This window comes from Falco naumanni, chromosome 8 (genome assembly GCF_017639655.2).
Source record: "Falco naumanni isolate bFalNau1 chromosome 8, bFalNau1.pat, whole genome shotgun sequence".
NCBI classification, from domain to species: Eukaryota; Metazoa; Chordata; class Aves; order Falconiformes; family Falconidae; genus Falco; species Falco naumanni.
In genome coordinates, this window is record NC_054061.1 from 59,642,053 (window position 1) to 59,669,138 (window position 27,086).

The window sequence follows — 27,086 nt, forward strand, 5'->3', positions numbered from 1 at the left end:
ATGCATGCTCTGAATAAAGAGCTTCTGGGGTGAACCCTGACCACATCGCCCACATCCGTCTGTCAAACAGTGATGACAAAAACTGCTACAGGATCTCCTTCCTCTCTTCTTCCTCACAGATTGAGTAGCAGCTGAATAGTTTAGTCTCTCATGGCACAAGTGCCTCTCCTCTCCTCCTACAGTCCCCTAACTGTCCCATGAATGAGCTTTCCACTATCTCCACAGTGCTGTCTTCCTTTCCTACTCACTCTCTAGGGTAGTACTGGGATGCCAGCACCTCTGTCTCAATACCCAATATGGAGATCTTGCTAAGAGATCAGGACGCCAAGACTACAAAACACAAGACTGTCAGCTCAAGGCTGTGCCATGAAGCTGGCGGTGAGAGGCTGTGCAAGCACACCAAGAACGCAGTAGCTTTCAGATGACAAGAAAGATACAGATGACAAGATACGAGATACAAGAAAGATACAGATGACAAGAAAGAAAGTGCCCGCGCTGGCTCTTGGAGAGCAGATGACATGAAGAAAGCAGGCAGCCAGAGAAGGATGGTCTCCTACACAAGCCAAGGCATGCTCGATGCAGCCCTACTGCACGCCAGCTAAGCATCTCGCATGCAAATGTTTCCACGTTACACAGGATCCCAGCACCTGCTGCTATAGCGACAGGCTCCTTCCTTCTGGCACAGCAACACCCCAGCACTCTAACAGGAGGTCCAGCCTCCTTGTCTCCTGGCTGACCTTATCTGGACACTAAATTTTCCCCCACAAGGGCCTCAAGAAAGAGAAAAGCTGGAAATAAAATGCTGATGATGCAAGAAGAAAATACAGCAGGCATGCGCAACACTTGGTGATGCACGCAGGCCTACCTCTGCGGCCCGACTGACGTGGTCTTACAAGTTACATGTTGTGTGTTTGCAAACAGCAAATTCTTAACTGGTCCCAGCACATACAGAGCATAGCATAAACATCAAATCAGTGGTACTGCATTAACCACCTGCCAGTTTGGCCCAGAGCACATTCCCAGAAAGAAGTACATGGCTGCTAAATTAAAGATGCAAGCATGACAGAAGCTTCCCTCTGGATGTGCACGTGGGAGCTTTTACAAGGAATAAACAGATACAGCTTAAATTTTGGAATGAGCCAATGAACAGAAGAAAACTGAATGGGAATAGAAATACAGAAGAGGACTAAAAGCTCCAGTCTGCTTCAGGAACGCGTGTGAGGTGAGAAAGAAGGTTCGGGCAGAAGACCACAAACATGATCCAAGACTTTGAGCTTGCAGAGACTGAGCATCAGAGGTACCTTTAACATATCCACCATGGGGACCACCACACTGACAGCTAGTTTGGGCAGCATCCTACTCCTCCCAACCCTCTGTGGGATGGACTGCAATCCAGTCCTACACAACCCTGTGTAACACTAGGAGTTTGCGATTAAGCTAGTTGAGAGGAGTACAGACACTGGAAAATTAAGGGCACTCCCCGCCTCCAGCTTGGTGGTGGAGAAACTGAGCAAGGCAATACATCACACACCATCACCCCAACAAACTAGCCGAAGCGTTTAACCAGACCTAACTACTGCAAAAATCCTGCCACATGCTGTAGGGTGGAAATCTGTCACCGCAGCAGCTCGCATGACTGGTATGACACCCCAGGGCAGGGGAAGAAGCAGGGACATGGCAGGAGTCTTCTCTGTAGGTCAAGGCTTGCTGTGGGATGACAACTTGCCTCTCTTGAGCTCGGCTCTCCCTCAAGCACTGAACAAGTTGCTCTGGCTTCCCACGATCACATGCCCAAGCCCAGGAGAGCAAAGCTCCAGGAAGGGCCACACTGAGAGGTTAACCAGACGCTTCCTTTGCTGGGGCAAAGGGGTAGGAAGAAGGTTCTAGCCTCCTCGAAGGAACCCCCAGTGCCTGATCCTGGGTGAGACTATACAGCAGAGGAAGGAAAAAAGGCTTGCCCCACCTTATTTTCTTTCAGGTGGTACATGAAAAACTGGTGACAAGTTTTGCCTTTCAATGCTGCCCCAGTTAACCCAATCAGTCCCTGCCCTTACCAACTGATCCCCACCTCTGCCTTCTACCCAGCCTCCAAGCAGTTGCTTCCCAGGCACTTAGGCTCAGGTTACCCTTTTTCCAGGCCAGCAGAGTCAGCATTTCTATTGCCTACTATATATTCTTGCCCTGCATGGTTGTTTAACCAAATTCTCTCCTCCCCACCACTACAATGGCCAGCGCTTCCAGCCTTGGCCTTACTTTCCAGACAAAACCCGCACACTCTGTCTTGAAGCAAGAAACATGGAGCAGATGTCTAATGTCTTACAGAAAGAGTATGCTTTACCTGAGATAGCACTGCCAGCAAACTCCTGCCACATGCAGTGGACTTTATTTTCCTGTCTTCTTTTTTCCTCACCGATTAATTTCATGACAGATCTGAAGGCCAGCAGGAAGCACAGGAGAGAAGAAAGTAAGTACAGACTAATGACTGCAAAACAGACTGGGAAGATTTAGCAATTTTCAGCCAGTTACAAGAACGCTACAGACAGAAGGGACAAAAAAGCCCAAAACCTAATTTGTACCCCTGAAATATTTTAATCAGCTCCTCTCAATTCCAGCAGGTCTGCCATACAATTGTATCAAAGGCAACTGTGCAAGGTCAGTTTCTTAACACTTTCATTTCAGTCTTTAAATTACAGCAGAAATACAGTGATAACTTTATGCTAAAATAGCCAAATGGCAGAATTACTGCATGAATGTATTTGGGACTGGGATCAGGACAGAATTAAAAAAACTCAAGCACTCTGGCACTGCTTAGCTGTGCCACTGGCATCCCCTTGGACCCATCCCCAGCTGTAGATGTCTGTAGCTTCAGGAGACAAAGAAGAGCCACTGAAACTGGGTTGGAGAGGGAACCCCAGCATCCTTGGAGGCTCTTCGCAACACACAGAGGGTGATGAGCCTTGCTGCTGTGAAGCACATGGTAACACCACCTACTGCTGCAAGGATGGACATTGCTGCCATGTGCAAAGCCTAACTCACAGAACAGATGAATACAGGAAAAGTCTCCAACTTCCCTCTTGCCTGCTGCCTCTGCCCTTTTGGGGGTTTGCATTTGGGGACCTTCTCAAGGTTCCCCAGAGACTGACAGGAATTATGAGTTGGCATCCAGGTAATTCAAGATCAGCAGGCCATATGTTTCAATAAAAAAAAGTCCCCTCCACAGCACTACCGATCCAGCTGCCCAGTTATGCAGTAGATGAGATTAAAGCATTTGCACGAATTAGGAGATAGGACATCACCTGCAATGGCAAACCAGGGCAGCAAACACAATGGAAACCCCAAGACATGACACGCACAAGGGATGCAGCCAGCCTAGCAGAACACACACTGGAACAGCCATTGCCAGCCTCCCCTTGCCTTTTGTTCTGTCCAGTAAGTAAGCACTGATCCCAGCAACCATCAGCAGAAGCTACATACAAAAACCTCATAAAGCTTTAACAGAAGGCACTCTGCGGACTTGACTTGAGTTTAAAGTGTCCAGCTTTACCACTAGTAAACAGTACTACTTAGCTAAGAATTACCAGGCCCGACCAAAGCTTCATGCAAGCCAATACCACGTGTCCAACAGGGCCAGCAATGAATGCCCAAGTACGGAGGGGGTGCATTTAGAATGCCCAATATAGTTTTATTTTGGGAGAACTGACCAGTTGCTTTGAAGCCCATGCAGGTACCAGAAATTCAGAACACCTGTGTGCAAGCAGTCCTACCACTTAGCTACCATTCTCCTGAAAGATCTTTGCTCATTCTGAACTCAGTATCTTCTAGTTTAATTGGATTTAATTTGATAGTTTAATCTCACTGGAAGATTTAATTTGATCGGTCGACACACTGGAAGGAAGGGATGTCATCCAGAGAGACCTTGACAGGATTGAGAGCTGGGCCTGTGCAAACCTCGTGAAGTTCAACAAGGTCAACTGCAGGGTCCTGCACCTAGGTCAGACAGCCCTCAGGATCAATACAGGCTGGGTGGAGAACAGACAAAGAGCAGCCCCAAAGAGAAGGACTTGGGAGTGCTGTTGGACATGAAGCTCAACATGGTCTGCCAATGTGTGCTCACAGCCCAGAAAGCCAACCATGGCCTGGGCTGCATCAAAAGAAGCGTGGCCAGCAGGTCAAGGGAGGTGATTCTCCTTCTCTACTCCACTCTAGCTAGAACCCCCCTGCAGTGCTGTGTTCAGCTCTGGAGCCCCAACACAAGGAGGACATCGACCTGTTAGAACAAGTCCAGAGGAAGCCACGAAGATGATCAGAGGGCTGGAGCACCTCTGCTATGAAGATGGATTGAGAGATCGGCTGAAGAAGAGAAGGCTCCAGGGAGACCTTATAGCGGCCTTCCAGTACCTAAAGGGGCCGACAAGAAAGCTTGAGAGACTCGTTACAAGGGCATGTAGTGAAGGACAAGGGATAATGGTTTTAAACTAAAAGAGGGTAGATTTAATTAGATATTAGGAAGAAATTCTTTACTGTGAGGGTGGTGAGACACTGGGACAGGTTGCCCAGGGAGGTAGTAGATGCCCCATCCCTGGAAGAGTTCAAGGCCAGGTTGGAGGGGGCTTTGAGCAACCTGGTCTGGTGGGAGACGGCCCTACCCATGGCAGCGGGTTGGAACTAGATGGTCTTTATGGTCCCTTCCGACCCAAACCATTCTATGATTGTATGATTTCTTCCACTTACCTCACTGGAAGAGACTGGGAACAAATCTAATCTCTCTTCACTTCTGAGGCAATCATATTTTACTAAACTTCACCTCCTCTTTTCTCACAGTCATCTTTTCCAGGCAAAAGAGCTCTGATCCATTTAATCACTGCTTATATTTCACACCTTAGCATCGATGCTGAAAAACTGATCTACAGATAAACAGAAATGCTCTGGAAGGACTGCATTTCACTGCAGACACTGTTACAAGCTGGTATAGCCAGGCTGGCTAATGGCTTTTTCCTCTGAGGTGAAGCATGTGTGTTTTTTGTGTCCCTGTGCTGAAGAAGGTCAGTGAACCCTGGCATCACCTTCCACACATTCACAGCCATGAGTACTCAATGCCGATGCACCAGCAGAAAGAAAAGCAGGAGCAGAGTTTCTAGAGACAGTTCCTTGCTGCTCTGATCAAAGTTTTCATGAAGTAATTACTCTGAACCTTACTCAGAGCTCATTAGGACCGCAGCAAAATTTCCACTAAGTTATTTTAACCGTTGATTAATTCTCCTTTCCTGGCAGATTTCCTTGGATTCTTTAACATGTCTGATCTCAGGCTCCCCATGGCGTGGGTTCATTTCCCCACTCCCAACACTCCATGCATTGACAGGGAAATGAAAAAAAGTAATCACATGTCAGAGCTTGCCCTTGATTTTTAAGTCTTTGTGGCAGATTAGTGTAGCACGCTCCCCCTCCCCATGCTGTCCTATCTATTGCACAACCGTACGTCAAGGAGTTAATCCCACCATCTGCAGCTGTCGGAGCTCCTGCACGCCAGGGAACCCAAACACCTAACAGTTTGGGAGCACCAAGGGAGCAGAATGTCCAACCGTATCTTCCACCATTGAACAGCCACATATGAAATGTAATCATATTAATTTAGTTTACCCGATAGCCTGCTTAGTCCAACATACACAGATAATTTTAGACTTAGACATGGAAAAGAGCTCAACAACTCAGACTGTATAATGCCAGCAGACGTTCATTATTTACATAATGTAAGAATCATTAACTCAATCCCAGTCACATTTTGATCAGTCAGTTCCAACATCATTTGCAACATAAGTGGCTTTATAAACTTCTACACACACAGAGGACTGCAACACTAACATAAAGTAGGAAGGAGGGTGAGAATACTCAGGAAAGCTTCCCAAATTGTTTGTGACAGGCATGTATTTGACCTCCAGCCCTCAACCCATTGTTCAGCTTTGTCTACATATAGTTGGGCAACAAAAGACACACAGGATTGGCAATGCCTAACAGAATCGTAAAATCATGTAGGTTGGAAAAGACCTTTGAGATCACCAAAACCAACCATTAACCCAGCACTGCCAAGCCCACCACTGAACCATGTCCCCAAGCACCACAGCTGCACATTTTTTGAACCCCTCCAGGGATGGTGACCCCACCCCCCCCCCCGGGCAGCCTGTCCCAGGGCTTCACTGCCCTTTCGGTGGAGAAATGTTCCCTCAGACCCAGCCTAAACCTCCCCTGGCGCTGCTTGAGGCCGTTTCCCCTTGTCCTGTCGCTCGTTCCCAGGGAGAAGGGACCGACCCCCCCCCTCGCTCCGGACACGCTCCAGCCCCTCCGCGTCCCCCCTGCCGTGAGGGGCCCGAAGCTGCCCCGGGGCTCGAGGGGCGGCCGCCCCGGTGCCCAGCGCAGGGCACGGTCCCTGCCCCGGCCCTGCCGGCCACGCCGCTCCGGACACCGGCCAGGGCGCTGCTGGCCGCCTCGGCCACCTTGGCACACTGCGGGGTCATGCCCAGCTGGCTGTCAGCCGCCCCCCCCAGGCCCTTTTCAGCCAGGAAGCTTCCCAGTGGCTCTCCCCCACCCTGTAGCATTGCATGTGGTTGCTGGAGCTTTATTGCTCGTTCTTCCTCTCTCCTTTTTCCAGAGCACATACAACAGATTTCAAAACTGGAAAGCATTCAAAGAATGGAGGTAGACAAATAATTGTCTGGAGAAGCACAAAGCATAAAATCCACACTACCCTGGTCTGCAGTTGGGGTGGAGAGATAACTTGACCCTTATCTCAGGCATCTATTGCATGTGGGTGCCCACCAACTCCTGCCTGACATGAGCACACAGCCCTCCCAGCTCGAAGGGCTGGCAAGTTACATCCAGACCAGAAACAAGCTGACATTTTTCTTTGCAGCACTATAAAACTGACTAACACGTAAATGCTTCACCACGAGATCAACACCAGAGATGTCAAGCAGAAGCCCCTAAAGCACAGATAAAGGTGATCTGATGTCTGCATGAAGACTGCATGGCCATAACAGCCCTTTAACCTTGAAAACATCTCACTAACTCCAGCATTCAAACGTGACACAGTGTACTATTATTTTTTTTTTTTGCAGTGGTGGGTGCTGATCACAAGTCCAACAAGCCTAACCCACGAAAACACTCATTCCAGGAGATGCGCAAGCACCTGAAGACTGCTTTCCTTCTCATGGGTGCACAGAATGTCCCATAAGTGGAACCGGTCCAAACACTGCTTCACCGCCTCTTCCAGCCTCCAATGTTTCTGGTGGCTGTGGCTTTTGTGCTGTCTCAACTGTTCTTCTGCTTCAGAGAACAATTTAGAGCTCCCAAAAGGCCTGAGGCACCAACATGATCACCAGCTCTGCCATATTACACAACACATGACACCCCCACAGCATCTTCCCCCCTAAACAGCCCTACATCCATTCCCAGCTCCTCTTCCGCTGAGCTCCAGGGGACACATGGGTACCATCCCACAGCTTTACCGAGCCCTGAAACAGACCTCTGTGATCATTACCTCACTACAGACCTCCGACAGCATTCACCTCCTGCCAAAGCTGGGCCTGACCGCTCTGCTGGGGACCCTTTATCTTACCCACAATGACTCTCACACAAAACATTTTCCTTTTTTTCAAACACGCCTTAAATTAGAGCAAGCCACTCTATTCTAATATGCCCATTTGGCTCAATTAAACAAGGATAAAATCTTTTAAATAAAAGTCAGGATTTGTTCCCCTCCAGGAGAGGCAGAAGCTATTTCTTTCTTCATCCCACCACCTCTTCCTCTTTTATTTGAAACTTGCAGGACAAGATCAGTCACCCGTCATAGAGTGACGTTCTCCTGGTAGAATCTATTTTAAAGCAAGCATAATTTAAAAAAAAAAAAAAAAAGACAAAAAAAAGACAGGGCTCCACCACTTTGTACTTCGTCCTCTCTACACCCCTGCCAGCAGCACACGCTGACAATAACAAACCTCAGCAAACAGCATGCACTGGTGCACAGCATTTATACCCTGCCTGCATTAGCACAAACGGGCGCTCTCACCACAGCCCCATCTACCCCCCGCAGCGATGATCAGCAGCTGCCAGAAGAGAGCTGTGGCAGGATCAGCCATGTCATTAAAAGAAATAACAGGGAGTAGGGGAAGGACTAAGCCATAGTAGGTGCTTCTCTGACACTCCCTGCTGTCAGGTTTCAGAGCTGCCAGCCATGTGGCAGCATCTTGCTCTTATCAGGTCTGGGACTACAGCACCAAACCACAGAGCCTTGAGACCTACTTGTCCCCTCGCCTCTCTGTGCCTCAGTATCCCCACAGGGGAACACGGTCTGGTGTCATTCCTGCAAAGAAAGTGTTCCTCGAACAAAGAAACTAGGCTCATCATGCCCAAAATACACCCACAGAGAACACCCGTATCCCCAACACAATGTCCTATTCGTTCTCAGAAGAGAGAGACTTCCGTTGTGAAAGAAGGGTCAGCAAAAGATCTTTCCATATTGCACGGAAGATGCTGGCAGAAAGAATATTTCTCCGCAGTGAAGAGGGCTGCTGGCACGAGCGCTGTGCCTGCTGATTCCCTAATATGGGCCGAACAGTCAAATGGGTTTAGATCCGCATGTCAGGCACCTACGGACTCATCACTAGTGTCTCACTTAGCATAAGACAATTTAATCTTTTTACCCTATGGACAGGATATTAGTTTTACCTAATGGACCAAGAGCTGCCAAGCACTATGAGACATTTTTCACATTTTTTCTGGCTTTGGTCAGCTTTTCTTTCCCCAGCAAGGGCCTTCCCGTTAGCCCTGCTTTCGCCGAGGTGTCGCAGCAAAGACATGAAGAAATGCCAGCTTCCCAGTGGATCCCAAACCAAGAGTGCAAAGCACAATCTGGGCTTCTCCAGGAGGTGGGGCTGATCCAAGCCACTGCGTCCAGGAACAACGTTTGCCAGTATCAAGAAGGCTGTTCCACTTCAGTGGTTTGCAGGCTGGGATATTGCCACCCTAAAAAATAGTGCAGGACAGAGAGCAGCAGCCAAGTACACCCTGCTGTACTAGGGCCCCCACCCATGTGAGGAACACGTGGCACCTACCAAGTCGTGAGGAACCTGCAGCTATATGCCTATGGGCATATGGGAGATGTGGAAAACTGCAGGATGTCAGGTGAGAACACCCAACACATTCTGAGAAAGAGGGAAAGGTGTCATGTCTCCTCCTGCCAATCCTCACACATGCTCCACCATCCCAGGCCAAGGAGCTTCAGGAAGAAGATTCAGTAAACATTCTCAGACACAAAATCCGTTTGTCCAATCTCTTGAAATATTTTCTTCCAGTTAATGAAGTTTTGCTTTCACTGAGGACCTCACAAAATCAGAGCCACCTGTTGGAAGCCAATGGCTGATGCTGCTAAAACTGAAAAATCCATTTTTCCTTCTATTCCAGCTGCCTTGAACAAGCTCACATCCCCCAGAGGTCAACCGTGTTGCAAAATATTGCTAATAAGATGTGCATTGGAGGTGTTCACTCCTGGCCAGGATTTCTAAACAGCTTTCTGAAGCCAAAAACACACTAGCTGCAAAGTCAAACAGTGCTACAGCCTTCTTCTATGAATGTTACATAATAAATAATGCATTTAAGTATTGTGATGTTGGGCTCCAAATCCTAGCCTCATTTAGCCTTTAAAGACAGTGCCATAATTATAGTATTTATATTATAGAGGATGGGGGGGGGGGGGGAGGGCACGGGCATACTATCAGATCTCATTTTAAGATTACCTTCAGATGAAGGAAGTCTGGTTCTTTGACGTTTTCTTCAAGCAGAAAAAGGCTGCAGCAGCTGGGGTGCAGCAAGCAAATCAATAGATGCATATGGACATATAGGTCAAATAAGAATCAGGCTGAGTGAAACACAAGTTAGCTGTGAAACATTCCTTTGGCTGCTTTTCCACATATGGTGCGAGCCGTTTGTGGTTTAATTTTAGAGAAGCTCCATCTCATTTGAGCTGCAACACTTAGAAGCTTCCAATAAGCAAGTTTTTACTATAATTGCTCTATGTTTCTTTACACTGGCTAACATTTTCATACAAGCAGTGCTGTTTTACACACTTAAAGCACTAGGAAAAGCTGAAGGAGAAACTGGAAAATTTTGTTCTGTGTCCTGCAGAGCAGGAAAAGATAATTCAAAAATATAGAACTGACCTAGAAAAAGGAAGTTATTCTGCTGCCCTCTAATGAGCACATCTAACATCTGAAAAAGCACTGTCAAAGAGTTGCATTCTGTTCTGCCACAGGCACATCCTCTGCTGCTACAGAGCTGTCAGCAACGCGGTCACAGCTGGAGCAAGGCAGCACCTACCACGCAGTGAATGAAAACATGCAGAAGAAACATCTGGGTGGACCCAAGACCTATTCTGTACTTTCCTGAGCTTAAGAGTATATGGCTGTTCTGTTCCTTTTCCTTCCCTGAATAAAGAGAGGGGTTCCTAATTCTGACCTTCAGGACACAAGCAAATATTTCAGCTCACCTCTCTGCAGCTTCAACGAGGACCATTCTCCCTCGGAAGTACCCCCAAAGTACATTTGCTGCATTCACCTCGTGTCTCCCTACCTTGGCTCTGTCTGGATGCTATTCATATGTTAGATGTCTTTATTCAATCTAGCAAAGGAAATACGGTAGCCTCATGATACAGAGTTAGACCATATGCTCCACTGCCACAGAGGGCCACAATGTTGTTAGAGGTATACAGGTACAACAGAAACATGGAGGAACGACTTCCTTAAACATCTGAGAGTGTTAATGAAGCCCAAAGGAATTCAGTTCTCATGCAAGGGTGTCTCTGGATCTGCACAATGCTCAGAAGACATTCAGTTGAAAAAGGTAGTAAGGAAGGCAGAGGAACAGCCACAAAGCAACAGTTTTACCTGGTAGCGAATTTAACCTCAGCTTTTACCAAGCTACGGTAATGTGGTGGGTTGACTTTGGCCCGCTGCCAGACACCCACCCAGCCGCTCCCTCATTCTCCCTCCTCAACAGGACAGGGGAGAAAATAAGTTCCTGGACCAAGGTAAACAACTGGGAGATCATTCACCAATTACCATCACAGGCAAAACAGACTCGACTTGAGGAAAATTAATTTCATGTATTGCCAAAGAAAATAGAATCAGGTGGCAAGAAACAAAAACAGACACTGAAACACCTTCCCCCACCCACCCCCTCCTCTGCAGGCTCAGTTTCACTCCTTCATTCCCAGCTCCTCTACCTCCTGCCCTGAGCAGCGCAGGGGGACAGGGAATGGCATTACAGCCAGACCATCACATCTCTCTGCCACTCTCCTCCTCACACTTGCCCACCGTGGTCCTCTCCTCAGGCTGCTCCAGTGACTGGCACACGTCCTCTCCTCCTTCTCTGACCCTGGTGTTCACAGAGCTGTTTCTCACTTTTTTTCTCCTACTCCTCTGCCTGCCCAGCACTTTTCCCCCTTCTTAATGATAAATTTTCCATGAGGCACCACCACCACGGCTGACAGGCTCAGCTGTGGCCGCAGTGGGTGCACTGAAGCTCTCTGGACCCAGCCATGTCCAGAACAGGGCAGCCCTGGCCTCTCCCCCTGCTACCAAAACCTTGCCACTTACACCCAGTACCAGCAAAGAGGCCAACGCTCTCTATTTGAGAGGAAGAAAAGACATGAAGAAGTCATTATAACCCCATATAAACAGTATCTACACATTTGTATGCTATTTCTATAAATAAAAACCCACTCAGCTAAAGGCACTAAAGCAGCAAGTGTGCCGGCAGCTGTAAAGGAGTACCCATAAGCCCAGCCCTGGGGTCACAAATTGCTGGCATGAATCAAAAGCTATAGCCAGAAGCCTCACTGAGAAAAATATGAAAGTGCCACTGAACAAAGCAACTTAAAATAGTGATTTCTGTCACCAGAATTCCTGCAGTCTGGAACAGCCTTCCCCTACCTCCCTGCCAACAGGCACACCAGGTTATTTCAACTCCAAGCGCATTGCAAAATAACTACTGCATGTATAGACACAGCCTGTACCCGTCGCAGCTGGGAATGTCCTACCCATGCTAAAGAAGCCCATTCCCAGTTACATAAGAACACTCAGTGACCTGAATTTAAAAATCATCTTTATTTTGAAAGGAAGGAGAAGAAAACAGACCCAAGTAAAATCACATTTAAAAAGCCATGCAGCTAAGAAATGCAACAGAAGCAAATCGGCCCAGAGCGTGCACATGCACAGCCGCAGTAGGCACAAACATCCACAATACCCACAGAAGCCAAAGTCCTTTAAGCAGATCTATTTATTTTCTGTGTGTCCTCCATGCGCAGCACCAGGGGGCCCAAAAACAAGTTTGTGTGCCCCATTATCCTGCCAGGGCTCTCTGAAACACCATGTTTTATTGGAGTTGGTTAACAGTCTCACTAAATGCAATGCTTCCAAGAATACCTTCCAGCTGAGAGCCACTCCTTGCTCAAACATCTTCTTGGATAGCCTGTTCTCCTGCAGGATCCATTTTCTGTGGTTAGCTTCACAGCATATTTGCAACACTGCCAGCTCAATCTAAACCTGTCCAAATTACCATTTCAAACAACCCAAGTGTTGCAGTACCCACTGCATTTAATCCTTGCATAGTCTTCTTTCCTATATTTAGCTTAGACAACGTTTTTTAAAAAAAAAAAAAAAAAAAAAACAAACCAAAAAAAACACCCCAAAACTGACTTCCTTTCTGTAAACCACTTGACTCAAAAGCTAAACCCAAATTATGTGCTGTTACCAGTTACGCTACATACGAGCATCAATAATGCCACTTTTGAAGCACTAAAGGGGGCAAACATGTCCTGGTACACAGTTTTACCCAAGTGTAGAGAAAACATTTGAGCACAAGTTGCTCACAAAGACTCTTTGAATAACTCTGCATCCCAAGGATCCCCTGAGCAGAATGGCTTTCAGCATACTATTTCTTAAGTGTGCACTGCAATCACCGGTGGCCTGAGAGGAGGAGTTGGCTCCGGGAGAGTATCATGTTTTCCCACAATTTTTACAGGCCATATAATTATGGGCCATTAGTACTATAACTGAAGGATTACAGATTATCTGTGCCCCTATTAACAGACCGTATGATTTTAAAAACAAAAACAAAAAAAGAAAACCTCAGGCAAGCCAGGCCTGCTACTATTTCAGTAAAGCATAACTTACATAGAATAACACTATAGATCCCACTTAGTCTGAATTATAGACATCAGCTTTTGAAAGATCTACCATTAAATACACAGCCTGTAATTCAGATAAGGGCCACATCAGTAGGGCAGAAATTTATCTCTCAGTAAATCAGAAATCTGAATTATGTAGATGACAATCTTAGCATAGAAGTCCTCGGAAAAAATACCCAAGCAAAATAACCTTCCTCACATGGGCATTTCCCAGGGGTATTAGTGGAGGAAAGAGGCTGAATTTTTTCCGCACCCCAAAAGTTAGTCAAGGCAAGTCAGAAGTGGCAACACAGAAGGAGACCTTTCATCCACCCTCTACCAGCATCTACCAATTCTCTAAATAGAACGTCTATTAAATATTAAACTCCCAGGACGCACATTTCAGAAATATGTTTGACAGCTTGACACAACTCCATACCGATGCTGGTAACAAGGGAAGGGCTCTAACTTCCAGAGCTGTCAATCTGCCCTCTCCACAAGCGCTTCTTCATCCCTCTCGGGACTCACTCCTTCAATTCACACAGTGTTAAACTGCTCCTCTCATGCCCCACGAGAGGTTTTCATTACCAGGACTGGTGCTGGGTGGTATCTTTGCCCTCAGTGCACAACTGTGCCTCCTCTCTCTTTGCAGCATTTAAGAATTTTATAACTTGATTATGCCAAAGCTGTAACATTAGAACAGCAAAGGCATGGATTTCAGTTCATAACCCTCTTTTATAACACTGCAGCTTCAGTACTTTCCTAAGCAGGGTTGATCTATTTTTCTGTAAGTAAGGATGTCTGACTATTTTAAACTGATTTAGCAGGAGAATACCAGGGTAGATTAGTATCCTTTTAAAGCTTTGGGAATCATAATCACGGAGCAAGACATGGCGTGACATACAAAAGACCATGCCCCATCATGCCTAACCAGGAAGGCATGGTTAGTGGCCCCAGATTCAGCAAGCCCTTCAGTGCACAAGGGACTGGCACATTTGACCTAAAAAGCACGTGGTTGAGCACTCAACCTTTACAAAGGCAGGAAGAGGGCTTTGCAAAAGCACAGAGCAGCACCTTGGAAGCCTCACCAAAGGAGTCCCCAGCTCCTCGCTGAGGCCCACCCTCCTCCTCAGCCACCCAGCTTCAACGCAGCCCACAGAGCCACATGTAAAGGCTGCTCCAGGGCAGGCATGTACCTTCCACTGTCGCTAGCGGTGAACGTTACGTTACACAGCAGGCACAGGCACAGCAACCAACCACAATAAGAAGTTACAGGGATCCGACGCGTTGTTTCAAGACTCATTTCAAGCTCTTCCCACTACTGACAGCCTCCTCTCCCTGGAGCAGGCTGAAAACATCTTGGCAGCTTCAGGCACTCTGGAAAATGTTACTGTGTTTGTGTAGTGCTCAGTATCCATGACCACTTGCTAATTGGAGGAATTTTTTTAATATAAAAATGTTAATTTTAAGAACAAGGGCTTAGCCACAGCTACAGGGAGGGGACAAAAAAAGCGCTAATTACTTCCATAAATATTAACACAACTGATTCCCATGATCTGGCAGGAAGCACTCACAACATGGAAATGGTCTCTCTCCAGAAGGGAAGTCAAAGCACTTGAAGCAGTGCAAGTTTCAGACACTAATTTAGCTCTTTCCATTTAATTGCACTGACTCTAATTATAAAGTGGAGTTTCATACTGCTATTCTCACAGCCAGCACCACACTTCCCGGACAAAAAATTGTTAAAGTAATTCTAAGCAGTGTGGATTTTTTACTTTTTAAAAAATTATTTTTATTTAAGGCACCAATATCTTTAGCTTTCGTAGGACTCCCACTCCAAGTTCTCCTAGAAGCTACCAACAGCAGGTTATTGTCCTCTATGTCAAGCAGTCCACACAGCTGTTCACCTCTGCTGAAGAACTTTGTCAACTTGACTCTTGAAGCACGGTCCCCACTCCTTTTCATCCTTTGGACCAAAGCAACAGAAAAGCCGCCTGGCTTCAAGGTGAGTTGCTGCAACATAGAGTCTTCTGTTTAAGGCTTCCTGCAGACTCTCATCTGACCTCACTGGATAGGTTTCACATACCACAAACTGCTACTGGAGCTCCTTTCAAACACAGTGAAGTTTTATAACAGCCTGCCGCTGCCTGCACCGAAACTGCCCTTACAAGGTCATCTGGCACTGTCAAGGTAAGAGCAGCTCCTAATGACACAGTCAAGAAAACAAATACATTTTTTTTTTCAGTTTTCAGCCAGAAAGCAAGGAAGAAGGAATGTATGTTAAACTGCCACCTATAGCCATTTATCCAGGTATGGTAAAATGCTAGCTGTTACCTTATTGAACTACCAGGGTGGCTATCCTGGATGCAGCCTTGCTCTGCCAATCAGGCTAGCACACACCCTTCCAAGCTCTTCACCTGCTCTCTGCTTTCTGCTGCAAGCTATGGCATGGTCTCCTTACAGGAGCTCCCATCCACACTCAAAAGCAGCCTGCCAGTAGCCCTAAGCATGAAATAAAAGTTATTTTCAGCTACAGCCAAGTCTGTAAACCTATTAATGAAGTGGTATACTGCGTTATCAAAAGTTAGCAGCATTCCTTCTCCAGGAGGTTCAAGTTTTCTGCTTGCTGCTATGCAAGAAAGTGATGTGGCTGGCCCCTGCGCCATGCCAGTCGGTGCTCAGCTGGGACCGCAGGCCTCCTGGCAGGGTCAGCCTCCTCCCATTCAGCAGCACCAGTTCAGGCTCTCGCTATGGCATGTCACACCAGTCAGGGTACAGTGACAGAAAGGGTTAGTTACAGCTCAGCTCAAGGCATGGAAGTGAGCAATGCTTTTTCAACTGTGCTTCTGCAAACAGGCAGAAGAACCGCTCCCCCAGTTAATATAATAAAGACACATACAGCATCCTTCACAGCTATTTTTGGCTGCCAAGTCATTAACCTTGGGGCTGGGGGGAGAGGTAAAGAGTATGACTTCAGCTGTTTAACCCCCACTCAGCATTTCCCCTCTCCCAGGACTTTTTCCTTTCTTGCAAATTCTTTTATTGGAGGTTTCAAGCACTTTCATGCATGACATCTGAGAAAACACCAGCTTACAGAGGGAAGTTTGCAGTTTGACTTAAAACCTGCACATGCCACTCCTGGGACACATCCTTGACCTATGCACAGTACACAAAGGACACAGACACCCTACAGAAGGTAGGTGGGTAGGAAGGAGAGAAGCACAAAGGAGAGAGGTATGCAGCCCACGCCTGCCCTGGGAAAGTCCTCAGGGCTGAAGATGGTTACACTTAGATTACTCATGTCTGCTGGGTGGTTGAAGATACAAGAGATAAGAGTCTACAAGAGAAATGAGGAACTGCCAAAACAGTTGCTGGCTTTTCTAAGCCCTTCTCCCCACATCCCTCAAGCCTGCGCAGAGAAGGGGAGCTGGTCTCTACTCAAGGCTGGATGTCCACTGCCATGTGTCATTCTCAGCCTGTTGTGGGGCAAGAGGCAAGGGACATGCAGAGCTACCCTGTGTGCCCCAAGGCCACAAAAAGCAGCCACCGCCACCACGTGCATCAGGGGCAGCAGATGAGTGGGACAGGCTGGGAACACCACTTCAAGGCTGAGCTTTATCCAAGCTGCATTAGCTGAAGGCTCCTTTAACGGAGCTTGGGTGCCCTGTTTTGAAGCCATATTGATATCCAGTCCCCACCCATGAAAGTGAGAAATCCCAGCTCAAACAGCTGCTCCTCCTAGGGCTGCATCTATGTGCCAAGTAGAGATTTTTGAAGGTGTTAAACCAGCTTAAGAGAGAGCATTTCAATGCTCCCAAAATTCACACAGACCAAAGCCTGGGCAGCTAATAACAAAGACAGATGGAGCAGGAACATCTTGTCATTTTGGACTAGCACAACACGTCACATTTTACACACACACTGGAGATGCTACAGCCACTCCTCACAGGCCCTTCTCTGTCATCCTCAGTTTGCAGAGCAAATTGTTCTCACCCCTTTCCATCTGAAGAGTGTTATGGTGGGGAACAGCTTGAGAAAGGCACCCTGCACAAAACAAACACAAGACAGGTGTGACAGCTGCCAGCACAGAATTAAATGCCGAAGAAAAGTGACAGCAGCAAAATCCGGAAGATCCAGCAGCTTTGCACACCAGGGACACGGTGAATGACCAACACAAGCAGATTTAAAAGTACCGCATTAAGAAAAAGCATCAAAAGCTTAAAACCGATATTCAGAAAGGATGCGTTCATTAAACCCAGCAGGATTATTTTTTTTTTTTAACCCTTCAATTACTAAACACTCCAACATGCCAGAAAAGAAAAAACAAAACAAAACAACAAAAAAACCAAACAGGAAACCTCCAGCTTCATGAGGCCGGGCACTGCACAATACCCAGGCAGGCACAGCTGAAGGGGACTACACAACGTGGCAGGCAGCACGCTGTGCAGGAGGTGAAGGAAAGGATCACAACGTACACAGTGGGAAGGCTGCCAATGTCTCAATCCTGTTCGTACCAATTCACATCACCAAAAATCTGCACATAGAAAATGCACAGCACTAGGATTAGACACGGCAGGAGGGCAGTCACACCACACTCTGCAGGGTAACACAGCAAACGTCTTCCCTGCAGAAACAACCTGCTCCTACCAACAGCACAACTCTGGGATTGGCACAGAAGCATTTCACAGAGCGACGCAATTGGGGTGGGGACAGGAAAGGAAGAACCATAATATTTAAAGGCCACAAACAAGCAGAAATCCAACCAGCTGACAGGAATAAACTATAGGACACAAAGATCTGCATTTTGTCAGAGCTCCTGAAGAGCAATGGGGGACCGGCCACAGCTGCAGTTCTCCAAGCAACACAACAGTGGACCCACCGCAGTGGTAACCATGAGTCCAGACACTGCAGGCACAGCAATGCTAGAAAAGGAGATGTCTTACATGGATTCTGCCACACCACCCATTAAAAAACAGGAAAGCAAATCATTTCACATGAAGTGTGTGCATGGTCCCATGGCAGGACCACGATGCCAACCAACCATAGGTTTTCTGCTTCTCGTTTGAAGCTACAAAAGGAGAACAGAGTTGGACAAGTGGCTGCAGAGCCCAACGAGAAGCAGATACATGACAGACACAGCAGATTTGGAACACCAAGAGCAGAAGCTGAGCTGCAAACCAGAAAGGCATAGTCAGTGACTCTGCGGAGGGAGGCCTGGTAACAAAAGGAATTCCCAGAGTACCTAAAGCGAAAAAGCAAGCCTGTACACAGCCTGCAGACTCCAACAACTCCAAGCTTCCTTCTTGGCCTGATTTTTATCCTCTCCTGTCTCCACGTTTCTTCAGGAGGAAAAGGGACTTCTTTCTTTGTCGAATACTCAGTAATGTCACCCCTCTACTCCCCTCTATGTCACTGACAGAGGAACCCATGCTGCAAGACAGTCCTGGTCACCACAGGATGAAAGTTCTCAAAATACAAAGGGAAACTCAGAGAAGCTGGCCAGGGAAGTGGGGGGGGTCACCATCCCTGGAGGTACTTACATAGATGTGGCACTTAGGGACATGGTTTAGTGGTGGACTTGGCAGCACTAAGATTAATGGCTAGACTCTATAATCTCAAAGGTCTTTTACAACCAAAACTTTTCTAAGATTCTATGACTATACTGCAGCACGCATGCCTGAAACTCCCCTATAGCTTTGCATACAGTTGTCTGGGTCAAGGCTTCAGCAACAGCAACATCTTGCACAATTTCCATTCAGGCTAATGTATGGAAACCTAGACTCACACAGTGGTTGGGGTTGAGAGACCTTCAGAGATCATCTAATCCAATCCCCTTTTCATCTTTCACTAGATCAGGTTGCTCAAAGCCTCATCTGACCCACTCTTGAACACTTCCAATGATGGGACATCTACAGCTTCTCTGGACAACCTGTTCCAGTGTCTCACCACCCACATTATAAACAAAATGCCTCTACATCCAATCTAAACCTACCTTCTCGTAGACCTTACAGTCTCCTTAAGAACCCTTAACTGATCTAGGACCAGAGGCAGCAAATCGTTTTAATCTATGTTTCAGATTTTCTTGGCTCACTAGTAGTGCAGAAGGAGCTACAGCAAAGTGCAGGAAAAGCTACTCTTGCCACAACCTCAGAAATCAAGGCGACAAGCTAAGGTTTTGCAAACAGTTCTGAAGTGGGAGCGCTTGTGGCTGTTGCACTTTTACTTTTTCAACAACACATCTTGTCAAAATTCCTTTCTGGAGAAGCTGAAGATAAAGCAGGAAGCTGCCAGTCCAGTTGTTGATATCATTCCACAACTGGTTCATCATCCACTCCAAAAAGAAAAAAACAAAAAGGACATTCCCAGGCAAATGGTTTGCCAGAGCCACACTTGAACAGGCCCTTGCTTCAAGGAGCAAACACTGAGGAAGGAAAGCTAAAGCAAAAAAAAAAAAAAAAAATAGATAGAAGGCCCCATATGACAGGCCATTATTTCTGACTTAGTTGGAAACATTTAATTCCCACGCTACAGAGGCTCACCCAGATGAGATTTATTTACTCACACTAGTAACAGAAGTCCTTGTGTGGATTAGATTATGGCAAAGCATTTGATTTACATTACGTCAGTGGCTAAGTAAACTACACTGATAGGAAGCAATCACTAAACAAGTGAGTTAACTCATGGACTTAAAACTCCAGTGTTCACAGTGATGTTGCTGGCTTTTGTTACCTACGAGCATGTGGAAATCATCTGGAATCTGGTGTTAAGATGAGCTAATTATTAAAGACAAGAAGCAGAGCAGGAGAAAGTGGGCAGCAGGTCTGCTTCACAGTATGGCATGGCTCAGAGCTCCCTGTATGAAAATACTTTCCATTTTAGACCACTGCCTTTCTACCGTCACAATTGCATAAAATGAATTCCATTTTGGTGACACATTTTATTACAGTCCCACCCTTTCCCTCTCATACCGCAAGAATTAGTGATGCCAGAACAGCCTAGGCTGGTACCTTGCACCGATCACAAGAAGTGTGCTGGATCAGCCTCGTAACTAAGAGAAGCAACGAGACAACTACCATGAGAGCAGCAGATACTTTGACATAGCACCCTGCCTCCACCAGACACACCAGGAATCCTCAGAAAAATGAGGCTTTCAGTTGGCAGGAACCAACACCACCTGTTTATTCTCTCAAAACAAACAGCCTCCTTCCATCTCTTTTCAGCCCCAGCACACACCTGTGTGGGCATAGACAAACCACTTGTGTTAACCAAGATGCTAACCCTGCTATAGATGCTGAACTTTCCAGCTTATGTATTGTGCTTGACCCTGTCCCTCAGAATAACCACAGCCAAAAGAGCAGCAAAAGCTGGTCACTTAAACTGAGGAAAAGTAAGGGGGGGGAAGGAAAGCAGAGAGAGAGGTCTCCTCTCATTGGTGGCTACAGGCAATAGCCCTCAAGCTCCAGCACAACAGTGACTTTGTTTCCTACAGGATTGCACCCCTCTGGCCCTGGCACACCAAAGCAGGTCTACCAGATGAAGCTTTTCATCATGTGGAAGCAACCATACTCTGCTGTTGTTTAGTTAGCCCCTAGCACATCACCCAGCCCCACGGCTGGTCTGGGCCCTCCTCTTGCCCCAGCTGCCCCATACTGCCCTGGTGCAGCCTGTGTCCCTACCCTGCACATCCTGGTGGCCTGAGCCACCACACAGCCCCCCAGCTGCCTCTCTGTGCTGCATATAGGGACAGACCAACGCCCAGGGCAGGGGGAACCTGTCGCCAGTCCTGTTGCATCACCACAATCCATTTCCAGGACTTGATACCCTTCAATTTTTCCACCCAAGACTCAGCAAGAGCAGAGCCACCACACTCCACCTGCACGTCCCACACCTGATGAGTCCTTGCGATAAGAAACCCTGATGGCCCCCTCCATCAACCTGTGCAGCCTATTTCTGAACCCACAGAAGTGCTCAGCACTCACATCACAGATGGCTGCAGAGTTCAGAACAGAATTCGCCACGTGAGACACAAAATGTCTTGTTCAAGTGTGTGTCTACCATCTGCTACAGCTTTGCTTCTTCCAGGTTTGCAGCAGAAGGGACAGGCGACAGCTGCAGCAACCCTCCCTCACCATGCAGCTTCCAGGCTTCCACCACACCCTGCCTCGCTGCCTTCCCCCAGATGAAGAGCCCACTGCTTTTGCTTTAGGAACAACTAAACGGGCATCCCAGGCCTCTGAGCAGCCTTTCTGCCCTTCTCTGAACCTTTGCTGGCCTGCTACATCTTTTTTGATATGAGAGGACCAGGGCCACACATAGCCATACATAGCAGCACACACCATGGATTTATTTATGGAGCATAACAACACTCTCCAGGTCATTCTCTTTTTTTCCTACTTCTCAACAGCCAATTTGCTTTTTTACCACTGTTGAGCTCCAGGCTGACATCTTCTAAAATCTAACCCAATTCCAAATTCTTCCTCAGACTAGATTTTAATTGGCAGAGACCAGACCTGTAGGATGAAGCACAGTGTAAAAATTCAGTACACAAGGGATATTTTTCATTTGCCACTATCAGTCAATTTTACAGGTACCTCAAATAATTCAATGAATTCAAAACGTCACCTCTCTGCCTCCTGTTAAACAGGAGGGGGTGTGCTGACAGGTGGAGCCACAACACAACTTCATCACTTCTTCCTTTTCCAGCAGCAAGCAATCTCACAACCCAATGTATCCTGGGCCAGCTCCACATCTGACAGCTTCAGAATTTGTTAGAGAGCACTCCGGCTCGCATAGCTTTGGTGGTTGGACTCCGCCAAGACCATTTGGTCCCCCAGTTCAAGCACAAAGCCAAAATGTGCAAGCCCAAGTGCAGAAAGAAACAGAGGCAGAATAGTAGTAGGAAGGTCTAATGTTTTACCCAAAGTATCTTTTGCAGACACCTTTGACCAAGCTGCAGTGGTGTGGAAGCACAGAGGGAGATGCTGGCTTTTCTGGGAACTATACTTCCCTGAAGCAGAGAGATGCAAGGTCTGAGACAACAGTCAAATCCCACAGCTGCCCCTTGGGCTTGGTAATTCATCAGAGTGTTTCCTGTCAGGTCCAAGCCCTGTAACCCGTCCCTTGTTTCACTCATGCCCTGCAAGCCTCTTTAAAACCTGCAAGTAATTCTTCCTGGCTTTCCCTAATGTGTCACACCACAAGGCCAGACACAAACACAAAACACAGAGGTATCAGCAATCTTAGGTAATGTGAAGCACGCCTGCACACACACAGAGGGAGGACAAATAAACCAGCTTTCTCAACTGCCACATCGCATCCTTACCAGAAAAAAAAATTTAAAAAATCTTCTTCACCTGTGAAAAGCACAGGAGAGAGAGAAAGCCTACCTACAGTCTACCAAGTTGACCTTCTCAGAGCTTGAAAACCAAGTGGGAGAGAAACACTTTTTTGTCTTGCTATTAAATCTTAAAATAACAATGTGTAGGAGAATCCTGCCCTCTCACCCTGTGCACTGAGCTAAGGGGTGATGGGAGAAAGGAGGGGGAGGGTTGGAGTAAAATTGAGTATCCTGCTGAACAGGCTCTCAGCTGACCAGAGATCCCAGGAGACAAAGCACTTCTGCCTAGAATCTCTTTCCTAACGCCAGCGTGTCTGCATTGTATGCACAGCCTAGTTACAGCCCACTGAATTAACACAAAAAAATGAATTGATTTCCATAATGAAAAAACCTCCACATGGCTGCAGACTGATACCACAAGAAAGGGCACAGCAGCTTGGGAAGCGTTAAAAAAAAAAAAAAAAAAAATCAGATCACTTTTTGCCTGATTGAATTTGCAGTTTTGAGCCCCCAACCGAACACCTATTTTTAGCTGATCATCTGGAAAGTGCGAGGGAGAACAAAGCATCGGGGTCAGCATCACTGTCTGCAGGAAGCCAGCACGCAGCCTCAGGAGAGGGTTAAACACAGGCAGGCACCACACATCTGCATCATCAGCACTGCACAGGGACCAGCAGCACAGGTCTATTTATAAACCAGACATGTACAGCTGTAGCCTGCAATGAAAGGCTAGGATTGCAGGCTGTCAGCCTTCAACAACATGCTGTCTAATTTAATTAAAGAGATGGTTATGTTCACACGCACACACATATGCACACACAGTCCTTCTCCCAAGAGTTACGAACAATGAGCTCAGTGTTTCGAAAACAATACGTTTCACAAAGGTTTCTGCGCAGAGGGCAAGCAAATGTGTCTTCACACAACCTTCCCATTCCCTCACCCTGTGACCAATGGGCTACGGCTGCTTCGGCTCACCACTGCTCAGGTAACCCCTACCCCTTGGGTGGTTGCTGGGTTTGTAGCCCTAGACATGAATACAACATATTTTAGCAATATTAATCTGCATGGAGAGAAGAAATCAATTTAGTTTGCAAACAAGGTTATTTGGGAGTCACGTACATCTTCTGCACCAGGACAGACTGCTGTGCCATCAGTTTTCATTTAGAGGTGTGAAATCTAGTTTCTGATACAGAGCTCTGCCTACCGCTAAGCAGTTAGAGGGAGCATTTCTTTGCTGGGACCAGAAAACAAACGCCTCTATCATCACCTCCCTGCTGCCACTCTGACTCCCCATACTCCCTGGGTGAGCTTGACTCTCCTGCCCAGGGACCTGACAACAGCAAACGACAGGAGGAGAAAACCGGCTGTAATCAAGCTGCTGTGGGTAAAACACAGCTGACACACAACAAGCAACTAATTTTCTGACAAAATACTGGTATGAATGGCAGCTGCTGGTGAAGCAAAAGCAGCCAGAGAAGTAGCCAAACCAGGTCACCAGCCAGGTTCTGCTGTTCCCTCAGCTCCTGAGGGCCAGGAGCCTTTGGCTGCATGAGGACTTCCCACAGGTGGGGCTCCAGCTGGATCAGGTAGCCTGAAGCTAGTTCCCCACCTAGGGAGCACTAAGCACACCCATGCCTTTCCGCCTCCTCCAACCCCAAACAGAAACCACTTCTAAAAGCCTCTGCAGGAACACAGGGAGCTGTGTTTGGGTTCGATTATCCTAGACTGGTTCTGACAGCCACCACAAATACAGTCCCCAGTGTTGTTTGCTCACAGCCAAACATGCCACTCATTCAAAATACAACAAACCTGTTCTCGAGGAGATGATACTTCTGGAGTCCAAGTCAAGCTTCTTTACTAGAGTATCAGGGTCAATCTTCAGCCCAGAAAAAACACCAGAAGATGACAAGTCCCAGTCCTTATCCAAAAGAAACATGAAGCAGGAGTCAGTACAAATACCACCAGGTAACATTCATTAAAAAAAACCATCCCCAGAACCACAAAACAAACCCAGCACCATCCAGAGGCAGGACACACACTCCAGTGATAGCGTGTAGGTAAGTCATGCCACTGGCTTGGCCCCACCAGGATTCTCCACACAGAAAGAAGTTTCACATAGTCATGTTTTGTTTCTTTTATTCCTATCGATCTCTATCTCAACCCAACATCACCTCACTCAAGTGAATTCAAGTATTACTCCTAGGAGAACTGTGAAAGGCATCCTTAGGTACAGCCAGATTACAGGTATATAACACTACAGATAAGCAACAGATGAGCAGATTAGGTGCCTAAATCCTCAATCAATGGATATTAAGCAGATACAGCGACTACTAGCAACTTACCAAATCTTCAGTATTTAGCTGCTTTAAGCACACAATACCTCTGCAAGTCTTAAGCTTTGCAGTAGTGTCCCTGCTTGGCTTAGAAGAATGTATTATGTTAGCCAGCAGCTATGTCCCAGCACCAACACGTAACTTCAGAGTGGCATAAATAGAGTTTTATATGGCACGGCCTACTCCTGAGAAAAGCTGTAGGTGCACAGAAATCATTTACTGCTGTTCTGCGTCCTTGCTGCGAGGGGGCTGGGGGAGGCACCCAGCTTGAACCTGAACTGCTTCTTAACAGTGCTGGTGAAAACAGATGCAGTCTGAATCTCCTCTGTGATTTGTGTATAAACTGCCGGCTCACCTCCACCTGCCCTAAGCTGAAACCGAAGGGAACCACTGCGAAAACAGGCCAGCAGCCGCTGACCCCTCCTCTCCCAACACTGTCCGGTAACTATCCCCAGTACCGCACCCAGGCCACCCCACGAAACGCTGCACAAGGCACCTTCTACACCAGCAGCAGTGGTGGCACGGTCTGTCACTGCCACCTCCCCGAGCTGGCTCCCCTCGCCGCATGCTAAAGGCCCCGTGACTGTGGCACAGGCTGACAGCCACGGCCGGTGGCACGGAGCGGCCACCAGCACCCCGGTAGCGGCACGCTGGGGCTCCCACGGCACACGGGTGGGGCCTTGCGCTGGGCGCTCCGGAGCCCCCGGCCCCCGCCTGCCTCCCTGCCCGCTCTGAGGAGCCGTGTCCCGGCCGAGCGTCGTGAGGGACGAGGCACAGGGCCGCAGGGCGGCGTGGCAGGCGTCACAGGCCTCTTCTAAGTGGGGAAAGGCGACCGGCCTTGGGGAAACGATCTCACTCGATCCCCTGAGATCCCGCCGGCCACCCCTGTCCCATCGGGTGTCCTTAGGTACCCGGCGCGGCGCTGACACCCCGTGCGGGCCCTGCACCCTGACGGCCACCGCGCGGGGCCTGGCGGTGTCCCGTGAGCCGGAGGGGCCGCCCCGGGGGTGCTTGGCGGGGGGCCCGGGGGGCGACCGGCGGGGGGGCCCGGGGGCGACCGGCGCATCAGCCGAGCCGGGCCGGGCCCGCCCCTCGCCCGCCGCCGCCCGCGCCCGGGAGGCGGAGCTCTGTTTCCCCCACGCGTGAGGCGGCCCCGCCGCCCGCCCGCCCCCGCTACCTTGCCGGCCGCCGAGCCCCAGGAGCCCGGGCCGGGGCCCGGGAGCGGTGGCGGATCCCGGGCGGGCCAGGGCCGGGGGGCGGCGCGGTGGAGCCGCGGGCGCTTGGCCTTCCCCACCATGGCGGGCGGCGCGGCGGAAGAGGCCGGGCCGGGCTGAGCCGCGCCCCGGGGCCGCCCCCGCCCGGGCGGGGCCCACGGCTGGCCCTGCCGGCCCCCGGCGCGGCGCGGTACCGGGGAGCGCCCCCCCTCCCGCCGCCGGCTGAGCGCGGGGAGCGCCGCGGGGCCGCCGCAGCCAGCCCGCTCCGCGGTGGTGACTCTGAAGCGTAATGGTGGCGCGTCGCTTGGGTGGGCGGCCCGGGGGGGCTTCGTGGCCTCCGGGCGGGCAGTGGAGCAGGGAGCCTGGAGCCTGGAAACTGCTGGAAGGTGTTCGATAGGCACGCTTAGGTTAAACCCAGACGCTGCCATAAAGGCTGGTGTGAGCCCCTGGAAGAGCTGAGGCCTGTCGGTGGCACTAGCCAGAGGCCAGGGTGCCACGGCAGGACAGAAAATGGAGCTCTGAAACTCCCTGCCCAGAAACACCATCCGTAGAGGATACCTGGCGAGCCCCGTGGAGCCCGAGCATGTGTCTGACGGTGCTGCCACGGGTGGACCCAGACCCTGGCAAAACCCGACCCGCACCTTCCCACGCACTCCAGGGGATGAGATGCAAAGCCGCTTCTCCCCCCAGGTGAATAAAAAGCTCCAGCCTTGAGAACCACGGTGGGTTTGCTCTTAAAATGCCCCAACAATTAATACGTGGTTAATATGTCTTCGTTTTACGGCTGGCCTTTCTCTGCCCGTCCTGCTCTGAGCTGTGTTTCCCAGGGCCTGACGTTGGGGAGCAGCCCCAGGGACCCACATCCCTCCCCTCACTTCGGGGCTACCCTGGGTAGCATTTTTCCACTGCATTTTTGAACCCCCCCCCCCCAAAAAAAACCATAAAAATATACAATGACAAATTTCATGCTCACCACTTACCGGTTTCTT

General features: G+C 48.6%; 1 protein-coding gene across 1 annotated transcript in view; it reads right to left on the reverse strand.

The window, feature by feature from the left end:
• The window catches only part of FAM207A (family with sequence similarity 207 member A), a 56,747-nt gene extending 30,548 nt beyond the window's left edge, over nucleotides 1–26,199 (reverse strand). Inside the window, exons 1-2 of the mRNA XM_040604311.1 lie at nucleotides 26,061–26,199; nucleotides 24,360–24,468 (exon numbers count right to left, since the gene is read on the reverse strand). Coding sequence (XP_040460245.1) covers nucleotides 24,360–24,468; nucleotides 26,061–26,180 — 229 coding nt within the window. The 5' untranslated portion in view covers nucleotides 26,181–26,199. The remainder of the gene's footprint in view (nucleotides 1–24,359; nucleotides 24,469–26,060) is intronic.
• Nucleotides 26,200–27,086: the final 887 nt, after the last annotated feature.